We start from the raw sequence: 15,875 nt of genomic DNA on the forward strand, positions 1-15,875 counted from the left end.
TATATATTGCTGAATTCGTGAATGACGTCATTTGTATGAAGTTGACTGTTTTTTTTCCTTATGTGCTGCGGCTATAGATTCACAATGGTGTTGATGCGAACAGGCATTCGTAGATTAAAAATAAATGAAGATGCCTAAACATTAGTACTCCATATGTGGCGATACTAATCATTACAAAAGTTTATAATTTTCATGGTCAAGAACGTTTATATCATAGTATTTGAGGACATGTGTAAGTACTGTACAAGGCTTGTGTAGCTCAGTGGAAGTGGTGCATGCTCTGCACTAGGCTGCCAAAAGATAGACTTATAGTTCAAGTCTAGTCGCCGACTGGAGGAACTTTTCCTAAGCCTTTCTTCGACCGGTTCACGAGTTAGTCGATCTCTGGCACGGGCAAGCGGATTTTTCGACACGTAAACTCAAGAAAATTGACCGTAGAACCCACATTAATTCAGATAGTAACATATCCTGTTAGGGTTAGGTACCAAGCAGCACTTGTTGCCGGACTCTTTATCAGTGTCGCCTATAATTAGTGATAGTCATGGGCCAGCTATCTCTGATTGGCTACCGGTGGAGACTGAACTACCCACTCAGTCTCCGAAAGCTAGATAGGGTTAAAAGGCCTAATCTCTATAAAGGAATAAAAAGGCGTTAGCTTATTATTTAAATACTAAATTATATTTTAATACTTCAGTATTGCATAATAGTACAGCGGAAAGTGAATTCACACACACAAAAAAGTAAATTAAGTTTTAACTGTATTCATTCATTCACGAATGAATTACAAGTTCTTTTTCTTCTCAGAAAAATCAGGATGACGTCAGAAAAGAGCTGTTATTTCGATACTAGTTTCTAAACTTTTTTTTTTTTTTTTTTTTTTGTCGTTCATGGGTATGTGGAGATGCTACTCACTTAACGTGAGATATCAGACATGTTTCGAAACATTCGAAGGTGATTAAACCTTAAAAGAAATGGATTTCTTTCATTGGGACAAGAGTATGACCAAAAAAAGCAATTTGGTTTGTTTTTTTTATGACTCAAACGAAACAGCATAATATTCCGTTTAGTTGCTAGAGAGGAAAATTTTTCGCCACATCTTAAAAGTACAGTTAAGATCAAGTATTTTTCTGGAGTGCAAATTTTTGATAAAAAATTTGCCATTAAAGTATTACTTCAAACATTCGTATAATTATAGTTCTCGATTGTAGTCCTCAGTAAGAAGTCAACATGAGCGGATCTGTTTGACGAACCCTCCAAGATTCGAAATATAAACTGATAGTAGATACTTGAAGATATCTGCAGGAAAACGATGAAGTGATATGCTAATCCAAATTGTGTGAACAGAGGTGATGATGCACATAGAAAAGTGGTATTTATTAGTAGATGCCATCAAAATTAGTAAACAACATTATCACCAACATCAATGTTAAAATTGGCACGATTGGAATTGCAGTATACGTTTATCAAGTGTTATTAAAAGAGATTACAAAAACATTTGATCTGAGCATTCCATTGGTAATTGCTAAGCAAAAATAGCACGTCAGCTACAAAAGCAATATTTGCGTACAATGTGATGTTCGATACAGGAAGACTGTCCGGCGTATTTATTGATGCGACTGATGTCCCCGAGAATTCGGGCGATGTTGCCCTCATTTATCACTGTAGCCTCAAACAAACCGTTGCTGGGTTTCACCTCGACGATCACTCTAACGATAAACGTACTTTGCGATGAATTCGTTGCAGACTGGTTGTTTGGCACTTCTAAATGCATCACGAGGTGGGCGCTTTTGATTTGGCTCCAAGTGAGTTCGGCGCACAGATGAGCATCTTGCTTCAGTTCTTTCTTTATGATGCCGTTCAACTCTTCGACGATCGCGTTCGCAGCCGCCACTGTCCGATGGTCATCGACCGGCAACTTGACCTCTTCATCACAAGTACAGTAATGAGCCGGAATTCCTGAAGAACTGCAGGTGCGATTAGCCTGAAGCGGACCAAACAGCGAAGCCCCGTAGCGAGACGTACTTTTGCCCAGAGAAGTTCCCTTCTCCGCTAATTGCAGAAGATCGACTAATGTGTCGTAAGTGTCGTAATGCGTTACTAATCTCGCAGTGTTCGTCTCCAGGTGACCGAGAATGTGCGGCTGCTCCTTGGCTAGAGAATCCGGAACGTATAGAGCGTAGAATGGCATTCTCTCCTCTATCCTGCCCACGAACGTCTCCCGTATTCGATCGAACCTGTGGCCGTGATCGGACATGAAGATGAACACCGTTCGGTTGAGATGTCCCTCTGCGTGTAGGTACTGCAGCATTGAAACGAAATCGCTATCCGCTTCGGCAACTTGAGGCATGTACTCGTGACTCAGTTCTGCCAGGAATGAAAACGCGAAGTAGCTCGTGAGAGGATATTTGCGGACGAACTGCTCGAGGTACCGCACTTGCAGCAAGTGCTTGGGAAGGTTGGAAAAGCACATGTGAGAACTCATCTTGAGCGTGAAGGACTGTTCGACAGCCAGCCAAAAAGGACGGAAGTAATAGTCCGTTGGAGGATTTCCAAATCCCGTGGCGAGGTAGTTGAAGAGCCCGAATTCAGGAAAGTCCTCGGCGAAGAACGTGACGTAGCCAGCGCGCGAGTAGTTCCTCCAGATAATCGGCCAATTATCGAAATTTGGAATGACCGGCGGATGAAGGAGTTCCTGCCCGTAAGCAGCTTTTCCAGTGAGCATTGCGACCAGATTGGGAAAAGTATTGTCGGCCACTTTGTTCATCCCGCGGAAAACGAAAGCGTGCATACTTTCAGTCAGGTACCGATACGTTTTAGGCAGCAGTCGGATGAAGCTCAGCCTAGACAACGAGTCCAGTCCGAAGATGAGCACGTTGTACCTATTACCATCTGCACGGCCGAAGTCTGTGCGTGTCCTGTTTGGCAGCTGAGCGTGGATATAAGTGTACACCGAAAACCCGGCGAAGTTGCGACAGGTGACGCTGATGAAATCGTGCTTCACGTAAACCTTTTCGGCACCGAACGGCACTTCGGCGCCATAGACGATGTGGTCGTCCGTACCGTTCTTCCGGAGAATGGGACTATACAAGCAGTTGAGGGAAGTCGGCGAATATCCGTACATCGCCAACGCCGTCTCGTTGAACTGAAGGAATCCATCGTCGTCGATGAAGGTGAACGGAAGACGACGCGAACGGCAAACGATCGGCTTGGGTTCCCAGAGGTAGGGCAAGATCGAGCTGTCGAAAGGGTGGATGCGTCGAAGCAGACACGTCTGATTGAGATGCAAGAACTCTGTGCCGAGGTCATAAGTGAAATACGGGTGGTTGAAAATGAAGCGCGAACGAAACTGCCATTGCTGCACGACCATTAACACCAGCCCGAGTCCGCACAAAAAACCGCCGACAAGCAATCGACGGAATATGATGAACTGCCTCATGCTAGGAACCCATAGGTGAAAGTCCTCGATGGTCCTGAAAAAGAATAAAAAAAATCCCTTTTAAAAACAGCACCAATTCAGCTGAAGCTTAAAGAAGCAATTCTAGCTGCTAAATAATTAAATATCTAAGCACAGGCTTTTGTAGCTGCAATTCATGTTAACAAACTAGTATTGTAAGAATGAAATGGCAGCAACTGAAAAGCAGTAAGTGATCATCGGGATGTAATGTAACGTGTAATTAGCATTGAAAGCTACCTGAATTCTGCTAAAATAACTTTACTGTTAAATTTAACAAGTTACTTTCACACATGTGTGTACTTTTGTGAAATTTGTTCGCTAAAAATCCTTCCGTGGCAGTTCACTGATATGACAATCCGCTAGAAATACCGAAGTTACAGCTGATGGAAATTCCTTACAGTACTGGAATTCGTTTTGTATTTATTGGTCATTTTATTTATTTCCATAGCACCTTAAACTTTATTCAATTTAAGTAGTTATTACCGCAGAGTCCCCCCTTTTTCCAGGCTTCTTCCCCTCCCTTTTTATATAAGAAAAGGGACTCAACCACAGATACTCCTGGTCAACATTAATTAGCTAAACTGTTGGCTCTTCTGTAAATATCTTTCATTAGAAAGTAATTCTTGTTGGATGGAAGGCAGGCGAATGCTTTCCGTATTTCCCTGAAGCACTAAGATAATATGCAAAGCGTCCTCCTGTTTGAACAAACAGAATTCTGGCAGGAAGGTATTGAGTGTGATAGCTGTCGTATGTAAGGTGGTGACGATCATGTCAAATGCGAAGAAAGCGTCGAAAGTTAGTCTGAAATAGCAGTGTACTAGTGCAAGCATTTTTTTTTTTTTTGGGGGGGGGGGGGATGTTCATTCTCTTTCATTAGTGGGAACAGATAATGACTGGCAGAATTAAAGAAGTGGTTAATACAAGTAGTAAATTATTTTAACAAACTTGTGAGAGCCTAAAGAAAAATTATATGGAAAGAGAATCGGATGACCCAGCTATTATATGATAAATGTAAGCAACAGCTAGTTAACAGTTAATTAAAAACGCGCAATACAAAATTCGAATTATAAAAAAAACCCGCCTTTTTATTCCCGTATACGGGGAGTAGGCGAGGCCATCCATTTAGCCCTATCTAACTTTTGGAGACTGAGTGGGCAGTTCAATCTCCACTGGTACCAATCAGAGATAGATGGCCCAAGGCTATCACTAATTAAGCGATACTCAGTGAAGAGAGACGGCTCAAATGTGCCGCCATCTCGTGGTCCCTAACACAATATATTTAATGTCTGAAAATAATGTGGGTTCTACGATCGATTTTCTTGAGTTTACAGGAAGAAAAACCAGAGTTTCCGGGAGGAAAAACCTGCTTGCCCGTGCCTATACCAGCCAAAAATGTTAGGATTAATCAAAACTTTTATAGCTAAGTAAAGAGATTGGGATAATAGCCATATTTAAGCATGACTAGCTAGCTCCTCTGGAATAATTTTGGATGATCAGCTGTGATTGCAGACGAATTTAACTTGTATTTTGTAAGTGTTAAAAGAACGCTCTTCACTTAGAAGAAAGATTGTGACAAGGTTCATCAAATGACATAATACAGATGAAGGAAATTTAAAATCAGTACGCAACTGATTAAGGTGGAGGAAAGGAATATTTCCGTTAGTAGGAAAACTGGTGTGTGTCAAAAAAAATTTTTTTTAATGATATTCAATGAATTAAAGATACTTCTCTGATGGGAAGTTTAAGGTTATTCGTTCATTGGGTGGTCGCATCAAACAGAATTATAGACCAATGATATTAGTGTTACGCAGAGTCATTGGAAAAAATATCAACTAGTACATTAATGCAGAAAGAGAGAGAGTTTGTGTGTTATTAGAAAAAGTACCGATAATGTTGGAGAGAAATCATTGCTGAGCAGAACACCAAGTAATTAATGGTTATGATCAGTGATGAGCTATAAAGGGCTCGCGCGAGCCTTTAGTTAAATTTTTCTGAAACTTGCGAGCCCCTTGTTCTTAATGTTTAATAATCTTGTAGAAGTAGAAAATACCATCGTGGAATGTATACATGCTACTATAATTGCTACTTTAAATTCACATGGGTTTTTCTGATAACTATATCAAAAATCATCTCATTGCATTTTGTTCTGATGGAGCTAGTGTAATGTTAGGAAACAAATCAGGTGTTGCAATCAAACGTCTACAAAAATTTCCCAACTTTGTGATTTGACATTGCGCTCATCGTTTACACTTAGCATTAGACGATTTTATAAAAAACATTAAAGAAATAAATCATTTTGAAATATTTATTGATAAATTATACGCTTTTTATCATCAAGCACCAAAAAGTCAACGAGTATTAAACACGATTGCAAAAGACCTTGGTATAGAAATTTTAAAGATCGGCGTGTGTTTGGACCACGGTGAGCAGCTCACGGTTTACGAACGGCTCTTGCTTTGTGGAGAAATTACCCAGCTTTATGTAAGCATTTTGCATCGAACGACAAACAAATAAGGGCTTTTTAAACCGACTTCTGAATTGGGAATTTTTAAAAGATTGATATTAATGATTAATATCCTACATGAATTATCATATCTGTCAGAAGCTCTACATAGTCGCAATATAACTATTATTAGGGCTAAGTTAGGCTTTTTTTTTTTTTTTTTTTTGCTCGACGATGCGAGTCCTTTGTTAAAATTTCCATAGCTCACCACTGGTTATATTGCGATTTATTTGAATTTTAAAAAATTGTGCGGAATTAATAACTAGTTGATGACACGAAGTTGTACTTTGAGTCTTCAAAAGAGAAACGATTCGGATTACGGTGTTTGTTGGAACCATTTTTTAATATTCATAAATGAGTGCTTATGCCTATATAAACGATTTATGTTCGAATATTACATGTAGCATTTCTCTTAGTCGATATGAAGCTATGCAAATTAGTGAACTGTTCTTTGAAGGACAATCTTAAAATGCTGGAAGAGTGGACGAAGTAGTTAATGTGAACAAATTTAAATATTAGATTCGGTAGCAAGATATACTAGATGAATGCCAGGCTTTAAAAATAGTTAATGAATGCAAAGATTTGGGTGTTTAGGTTAATAAAGAATTTACGTTCTTCACTTCTACACTGAATTCTTGCTCCAATTTTATTCGAAGTTTTAATCAATACCAATAACATCGAGCTTATTTCGACTGAGTGCAAAAGGATTATAATCACGATTCTTATAAAAATTAGTTGTACTCTGACGAATTTAAGAAGAGGATATTTAATAGATGCTTGTTTAGAACATAAATACAGCATGCGTTGATTGCATTTGGTCCTGTTAGAAGAGTTTCAAACCAAATATACGAAGCTCATCTTGTACTGTTAGGGTAGAAAATATATCGATTGGCCTTCAATGAGTTACAGAATTGATTAATTTATGCAAGTTGTGAGAACTAGATAGCTATGGTGAAAGATATGTTGAAACTTATAATTATACAGTTTAGCAAAGTTGAACTCGCTAGTGTGTCACTATACACCTTTCTGTCATTCGCATAACGAAAGTATGCAAGTTCTTTTCACTTAAACTCTGATATTCTAGGTCTAGCTACTCACTGATGAGATCTCAAAAAAAGGTTTAAACCGGTCTGGGTAGTGACCTCTCTTCATAATGTAAAGCAGTACTACATCTCCTAGGAGCTGTGTTTTTACATTATGAGAAAATATCAAGAATAGTGAGGGATCTTGCTCCACCTTTGCAACTCGTTGCAAAGGTGGAGCACTACCAAGTGGTCACTTACGCTTGGATCCGCCGCCAGTTCGTCGGCATGAAACGTTCAGATCGTAGTTTTCGATCTTAGTTTCGCTTACTGGCTGAAAAACAATAAGGGATTTTTATCCCCTTAACTTAGAATATAATATATTTCGAATGGTTTCATAGTTATAAGTAACTGGTTTAGAGTAATGTAAGTTAGTTAATGCAAATATGTGTAACCAAGGGCCGTAGCCATACTGGAGTTACTAGAGAAGTAATTAGCTCAAAACAGACACTGAAAGTCCGGGACCGCATCTAAGAGGGCTACCTTACCAGTTATAATAATGTACATGTTGATATTTTAATACCTAATTGAATGAGCCAATTTGTAAATTAATACCTTAATTGGTTATGATATATGAGTTATAATCTCTTATACTATAAGTTTAAAATAATTGCCAACATTCTTTAATCCCATAAGGTAGTTTCTCAATCTTTTTCTGAATACATATTCAGAGGTTATAGACTTAATTTCATTCGGAAGTTTATTATAGCTACTCGTCGCAATGTACTCGAAAGATTTATGAAAAAGTTCCTTGTTAGCCTTAGGTACTTCCAGTGTGTTTCGACCCCAGCGCAATCCATAGTCTACATTATATACCAAGAAACGTTCAGTGTTTCTTTTTACATACAACAGACAACCATAGAGATATAGTTTCTGAAATGGTAGAATATTATGAACGATATACAGATCAGTGGTTGAATGTGCGAAGTCAGTAGTAGTTATGGCTCTAATTATTCTGTTTTGTATTCTTATTAATGGAAGCAGATTGTTATAATAGTCTCCTTCCCAACAGGTAATGCCATATTGCAGTGAAGAATTTACCCAGGAATAGTATAAACATCTTAAGAATGATGCATTTACAAAATTTTTAACATAATATATTCTGTTAATTATGAACCTAAACTTATTTGTTAAGAAAGTGGTGTGGAAGTTCCACTTCAAATCGCTATCGATATGGAGACCCAAATACCTGACGGTTTTTGTTTTTTTGATTAAGCTATATTTACAATTTAGAGTATCACAACATTTCCTTTCATGCCATTTTATAGTTATGCTGATCTAATTTGTCTGTTAATGTAAAGTACATATATCTCGTTTTGTCGGTATTAATGGTAAATCCGTTGTTGCTAAACCATATACTTAGTTTTAATATATCGCTATTAATCCGATTTTTTAGATCTTCAAGGGTTGTTTGGGTGTATACTAAAGCCGTATCGTCAGCAAAGGATATCATTTTGCCAAAAAGTTTGCATTTATAGATCATTAACATATATTATAAATGGGATGGGTCCTAGTACCGACCCTTGTGGGACTCCGTATTTTATTATGTTTGTTGTTCTTAAATATATCATAGCTGGAATATTGTTTTCTATTATTCAGACAGGATCTGAACCAGTCATTAGTAATTCCCCTAATGAAGTATTGGACATTTTCAATAGCAATAGGTCATGATGAACACAGTCGAACGCTTTAGATATATCGAGAAAAACAGCTGCTGTGTGCATTCCTTCATTTATTCCACTACACACCTTTTTATGAAACTCCAATAGCGCTTTTTTAGTATTGCATCCGGATCTGAACCCATCTTGATTAGTTGCGTAAAAGGATATTGTATTTAAATAGCTATTTAAGCGTTTTTTTTTTTTTTTTATCAGAATTTCAATAACCTTTGAGATTGTGGATAGTATAGATATTGGTCTGTAATTTTTGATTTCATTTCTATTTCCTCCTTTAAATAACGGTACAACTGAAGCCTTTAGGTGTTCTATAAATTTACCATGTTCAAAGGATTTTTAATGATATTTGTAAAGAACTGTAATTTATGCCTAATGATAATGTTTAGCTTTTTAACGTTTATGTTGTCACATCCCACTTTTTTCAATCCGATTACTACACTCTTCACTTCATTTTCGTTTACTGCATGTAGATTCATGGAATTCTTAATCCACGGAAGGTGACTGACATACTTTTCCCTTTCTGCAGGGTCGAAAACACAAATGCCATAGTTGGTAAAGTGGTTGTTCATTTTGTTAAGTATATCAGCGATGCCATCGCCCTCTGGGAATTCTCGCGTTTTCTGTTTTGTGTTACCTATTATCATATTGACCAACCTCCATTCTTTACTTTTATCATTACAACAAGAAAGAAATTTCGATAGCAGATAATGTTCTTTTGCCCGTTTTATTTTTTCCTTTAGATGTTTAATGAAATTTTTATAGGCATATATTCAAAATTTAAATTGTATGGATTTTTTTTATGCTTATAGTAGAGCTTCTCTTTTGTCTTTATCATATTTTTTAGTTCGTCTGTTATCCAGTGTGTGTGAACGTCCTTTTTTGTAGTAACTGTTTTATGATATTACGATTTACTGTCTGCATATTTAATCGTTTTGATAAATTCATCATATAACTGATTTGTGTCTAAATAAGTCAGTTTGTGGCAGTTGATAATGTTTTATGTATCTTTCAAATTTATTATAATTGGTGCCAATTACAAGTTTATTCTGACTACCTGTGCAACTCATGTTAACACTATCAGGTATTGATAGTTTCAAAAGTATCGAATGGTGATCTGTTATATTACTAATGTAGATTGCAGTGGATACCTCATAGGCCATTCTGTTTCTTATGAATATGTGATCAATACAACTAGTCGAGTTGTACACTTCTCTCGTATTGCCATCGATGAAAGCAAGAAACCCATGAGTAGATAATATATTTTTATATTCTTCAGTTTTACTATTGCTCTTATAAAAGGTCAAAATTTATATCCCCCAGTAGTATGATAGTATTATATTTTAAGGTTTTTAAGACATTATTTAGCGCTGTTAGAAAGATATCTACTGGGCTATCGCATGCACGGTATATAGCAATTATAAGTATATTCATTGCTGTATCGTAAATCATTATAGTTTCACTACTTTGCAATTTTAATTTCATTCTGTGAAATTTATAAATTTTTTTAGCCTATAGAATTAATCCACCTGAACGATTATAATTGCGACAATCATAATGCATATCGTAATCTGCGAGAGAATAATGATCAACCTCAAGCTGCTTGATCCATATTTCACTTAAGACTAGTACATCTATATATGATTGGATCTCTGTAACATTAAATTATCAAAATTTGACCTTATCGATCTAATATTAACGTGATATATATTGAAATTCTTGGATGAATTTGTAGTAGTATCAAAAAATTTCTTAACAGAAGTTAAATTATATAGATTTTTACAGTTTACCGGTGTATCAGGATCTAAGTTATTCATGTTAAATCTTAAATTCATTAGGTTTATATTTCTCCAATTATTCATGAGTAACATTTAGATTTACTGCCTTCTTTGTTTGAGTTCGTCCAGTGTTTTTATCCGTATCACTTTAGTTTTGTCGTTCTTTCTCATGAATAGTTTCCATCTCTTACCCATTACGTATTTAACTGCACCACTTGCTCTCATTTGTTTTGCTTCATAAAGAAGTTGCTTATCAAGTTTAGTCAAGTGTTCATTTATGTAGACGGAAACGGGTTTTAACTGTTCATCAATTTGTTGAGCTGTAATCTTGAGTTTTCTTGCCTCCGTCATCCATTTATTTTTAGTAATCTTGCTTTCTAACTGAATAATAACTGGCTTGATGTCGGTTTTTCTGTTAGTGGGTATTCTGTGGACGTGCATGATACCTTCTTTTCTTTTTTTATTCCAAGTCGATTTACCAACCTTTCAGTTATAGTATGCAAATTTTCATTCTGAGCTTCTGGTAGACCATTTACTTCGATATTGTTCATCCTGGAGCACTGCTGAATTTCATTAACTTCCCATTTCAGATCATTCATTTGGGCTTTTAGTATTTTATTTTCGTTTGTTAGTTCAGTGTTTGTAGTGCAGAGGTCATTAATTAGCTTTTCGTTGCATTCGGCTTTGTTCTTAAGATCTTGAAAGCATGCAAAGCTATATTCCAATGGTGCCTTCAGATCATTTATGTCTGCTTTAAATAGAGTTTCTATTTCTCTTCTTATCGCATAGTTATCATCTTTAATTTCTACTTTGATGGCATTTAGATCTTCCAATACCTGTTCCCTGAATTTTCTTAGGAAAACCCTAAGATCAGCTTCTCTGTCATCTTTGATTACTGCCTTGGTTAAATCCAAACCGTCATTGCTTCTATTTAGTTTAGTTTGAGTATTAAGGTCATTTTTAGGAGAACTATTAATACAAATCTCACATTCCCATTTTAATTTCTTGTCCTTAGACATTTTACGAAATTTAGATACCGTTACATCTATACATACAGGATGATAATATTCGCGACATTCCAAAGAACATTAAAGTGCTTCATTTTTATCTATCTTACCTTAACAGCTTTTACGATTAGCGTTGAACATATCGCGACTGTTGACCTTGAAGAAGGATTAATAGGTAATGTCAAGGTGAGAATGGCGGTTGACGCAACACGTGGCTTGAATGTTTTGTAATACCAGTTTACAGGAACTGCTGAATCAATTTCGATAATTAACACACTCTACTTTTTCATATTACTGACACAATTCATTACAGCACATTTTAAAAGGTATTATATCAATACAATTACTTACATACAAGTATAAGACAGGAGCAAATTTATCAACAAACGTTCATTCTGCTCGAGAACCTTAAAAATCGAATTATATCCAGCTAATTAAATCAGAACACAGAACACCTGGGAGTAAAATATAGGATAATTATTAGGATGTTTGCATATACCTCTATATAACATTGGGAAGCAGCATTGTCAGTACTGACACAAGGTTGAAGCCAAATGATGACAGAAAAGCTTGTGATCAGAGATTTGCAGGTGGCAATATGATTATATTGTGTACGTCTGTAATACTGCGGAGCAGAAAGCAAACGGAGAAACTACTGCTCTACCTTATCTCCAGAACAACCACCATGGCGAGCAAACCCTTACAATTGGCCCCAAGTTCCCGGCGTCCCTTAAATGGGACAGGGGTGCGAAGAATCTCCGGGCTCAAAATGGTGTCCACTTTTAAAATTGCAACTTGGAATGTCAGAACTCTGTATGAAGCGGGCAAATTAAGAAATGCCACAAGAGAAATGAAGAGGCTGGGGATCCGGATTTTGAGAATTTGCGAGACAAGATGGCCAGGATCTAGAAAGTGTCAACAAGATAATACGACAATGTATTACACTGGGAATGATGAGAACAAACATCGACATGGTGTAGCTGTAATAGTAGATGAAGAAATCAATAAATCAGTAATAAATTGGATTCCATTTTCTGAAAGGATAAAGCTGTTACAACTTAAGGGAAACCCCATTAACATAAATATCATCCAAGCTTATGCACCCACAGCTGACAAAAGTGAATTGAAGAGTTTTATGAACACCTAAAAGAGATTAAAAACCTAACAAAGAAACATGATATAAACATAGTGATGGGTGACTTCAATGCAAAAGTGGGAAGAGGGGGTGATGGAGAAATTGTTGGCGAACATGGCTTAGGCACCAGAAACGACAGAGGAGATCGCCTAGTCCAGTTCTGTCAGGAAGAAGATCTAACAATAGCAAATACTGGTTTAAACTTCCACCCAGAATACTGTACACTTGGAAATCGCCTCAAGATAACCAACATAACATTGTCAGAAATCAAATTGATTATATACTGATAAATAAAAGATTCCACAGTAGTATAAAGAGTGCAAAGACTTATCCTGGAGCAGATATCTCATCAGACCACAATCCCATAGTTGCAGAAGTACGTCTTAGATTAAAATCAGCTAAAAAATCACAAAAGAAGAAAAAGAAAATTGATGTAGAAAAACTGAAAGACTCGAACATAAATAAAAGTGCGAAGACACAGCTTAACCTGCGATTACAACAGATTAATATAGAAGAAAATAAAAGTGTGGAATCTCTTTGGAACAGCTTAAAGAACGCCATCGTAACAACAAGTATTGAAGAAGTAGGTTATGTGAATAATATAAAACAACAGGAATGGATGACAGATGAGATTCTTTCTCTTATTGATACAAGAAGAATGTACAAAAACAAAGACCTTGCCAGGTATACAGAAACACATAACATCATCAAGAAAAAAATAAAAGAAGCCAAGGAAAATTGGATGAAAAATTTATGTACTGAAATTGAACTGCTTCAGAAGAAACATGATAATTTCAGTCTGTATAAGAAAATCAACGAAATTTCTGGAAAACTGAGGAAAAAGCAAATAGTGTCTCTAAGAGACGAAAATGGAAAAATAGTTCTAGAAGACGAGAATAAAGCACATATTTGGATAAAATATGTAACAGAACTTTTCAATGATACTAGACAGAAGCCTATAAATATAAAAGATAACATTCAAGGACCAGCAATCATGAAATGCGAAATAGAGAATGCTATACGAACAAGTAAAACAGGAAAAGCCAGTGGACAAGATGGTGTGCAAACAGAAGTTTTAAAATTAATAGAACCAGATAACATCAAACTTCTTGAAAAACTATTTAATAAAATATATGAAAGTGATGAATTCCCATCAGATTGGCTCAAATCTACATTTATCACTGTCCCAAAGAAACCCAAAGCGAATTTCTGTGGTGACTTCCGCCTTATTAGTCTAATGAGCCAAACATTAAAAATATTTTTGAAAGTAATTCAGAATCGTATTTATAGAAAAAGTGAAGAAACTCTAAGTGAAACACAATTCGGCTTTCGGAATGGTTTTGGTACTAGAGGCCCTTTTCTGTACCCAAATATTGATACAAAAATGCATAGAAAAACAGAAATCTGTCTTTATGTGTTTCATAGATTTTGAAAAAGCATTCGACAAAGTCAGACACACTAACTTAATAGAAGTCCTTCAACAAATAAGGCTAGACGAACAAGACATAAGACTAATAACAAATCTGTATTGGAATCAGTCAGCTACCGTTCAATTAGACAACATTACCACCAGTGATATTAACATCAAAAGAGGAGTGAGACAAGGATGTGTGCTCTCACCACTCCTGTTCAACATATATACAGAGGTAATCTTTAAAAAAGCATTGGAAGAATATTTAGAGGGAATCACAATAAATGGAAAGATTGTTAACAACCTTCGATATGCAGATGACACCGTGCTAATTGCAGATAATATTATGGATCTCCAAAAACTCATTGACAGAGTATACATAGAAAGCCAAAGAATGGGAATAAATATAAACATCAATAAGACAAAATACATGATCATCAGCAAACATCCAGCCTCATCAATGAAACTGACACTCAATGGGAAAAATATTGATCAAGTGTCAAGATATAAATATCTTGGTTGCTGGCTTAATGAACGGTGGGATCCAGAAATAGATATAAAGACAAGGATTGAAGTTGCACGGCAGTCCTTCATGAAAATGAGAACACTATTCTGCAATAAAGACCTAAACATGGAAGTCAGATGCGAATGCTGAAATGCTACGTGTGGTCTATTCTGCTCTATGGAGTTGAAACATGGACATTGAAGGCGACAACCATCAAGAAAATCGAAGCCTTTGAGATGTGGCTATACAGAAGAATGCTAAAGATATCATGGACAGAAAAAATTACCAATGAAGATGTCTTAAAATCCATTGGCAAAGCTAAACATCTTGTACAAATAATCAAGAAACGAAAAACATCATATCTTGGCCACATCATGAGAAACAGCAAATACCAACTTCTACAAACTATTTTGATAGGAAGAATTGGTGGCAAAGGAACTAGAGGAAGAAAAAGAATATCATGGTTTGACAACATCAAGACGTGGACAGGAAAGAGCAGTGCACAACTGCTCAGATTAGCACAAGAGCGCAGTTTGTTCGCCAAGATGGTCGCTGACCTTCGATAGAAGATAGCACAATAAGAAGAATCAAGTATACAAAATTCTTAACTTCTGCTGCATGTTGGTCAGTTTTAATTTCTTTCTAGCATCTATTGTTCAATTTAAAAACTTTTTCCCCCTTCATTTATATTAATTGTAGGCATTTCAGCTGTCTAATATGATTCTGATACTGCTTGTATATCATTTTTTGAAGATATTAAAATGTCATGTGCATAATCTAGAACTTCCAGTTGTGATGTTATTTCTTTTTATTGTTCTTATACTTAAGGAGGAGAACAATAAATAACTTTTTTCACAATTCAGCTGCAAATTAATCTTCATACATTTATTATCATATCAGAAATTCCATAAATTCTAATAATTATCCATAACATCTATCAATACTGAGAAAAGCTTTGACAAAAAAAAAGAAAAAAGTATAAGGAGGTTCAAAACTATACTTTGTACAGATGATATTTCTTAAGGTAAAATGTGATGTACGGTACTTCGTTCACTAAAACCAAGATTAACCTAACATGCTTTCGCTTTTAATCCTATTTCCTAAAACTTTACAAAAACTGTGGGAGCTAAATGGTAGATTAATTCCTTTCCAATTTTCACATTCAGTGAGATCGCCTTTCCTTGGGATTGATTCTTTCCATTGTCTATCTTTTCATTCTAAGCACATTAAAGTTAACCTGCAATTTATCAATACCAGCAATTTCAGTTGTGCATTTTTGTTGCTATATCATCACTGCCACATGCCTTAATATTTCAGTTTTTGATCT

General features: G+C 36.0%; 1 protein-coding gene across 2 annotated transcripts in view; it reads right to left on the bottom strand.

Annotated features, from left to right (window-relative positions):
* Nucleotides 1-1,353: 1,353 nt before the first annotated feature.
* Nucleotides 1,354-15,875, bottom strand: part of LOC150102986 (uncharacterized) — a 181,353-nt gene continuing 166,831 nt past the window's right edge. For both annotated transcript variants that reach the window (XM_090398416.1, XM_090398415.1), the window contains exon 3: nt 1,354-3,470. In XM_090398416.1, the coding sequence (XP_090254542.1) occupies nt 1,541-3,436 (1,896 nt within the window). In that variant the 5' untranslated portion in view covers nt 3,437-3,470 and the 3' untranslated portion in view covers nt 1,354-1,540. The remainder of the gene's footprint in view (nt 3,471-15,875) is intronic.

Source organism: Typopeltis vanoorti, chromosome 9, assembly GCF_054136105.1.
Source record: "Typopeltis vanoorti isolate ZY-2024b chromosome 9, IOZ_Tvanoo_1.0, whole genome shotgun sequence".
Classification (NCBI taxonomy): Eukaryota; Metazoa; Arthropoda; class Arachnida; order Uropygi; family Thelyphonidae; genus Typopeltis; species Typopeltis vanoorti.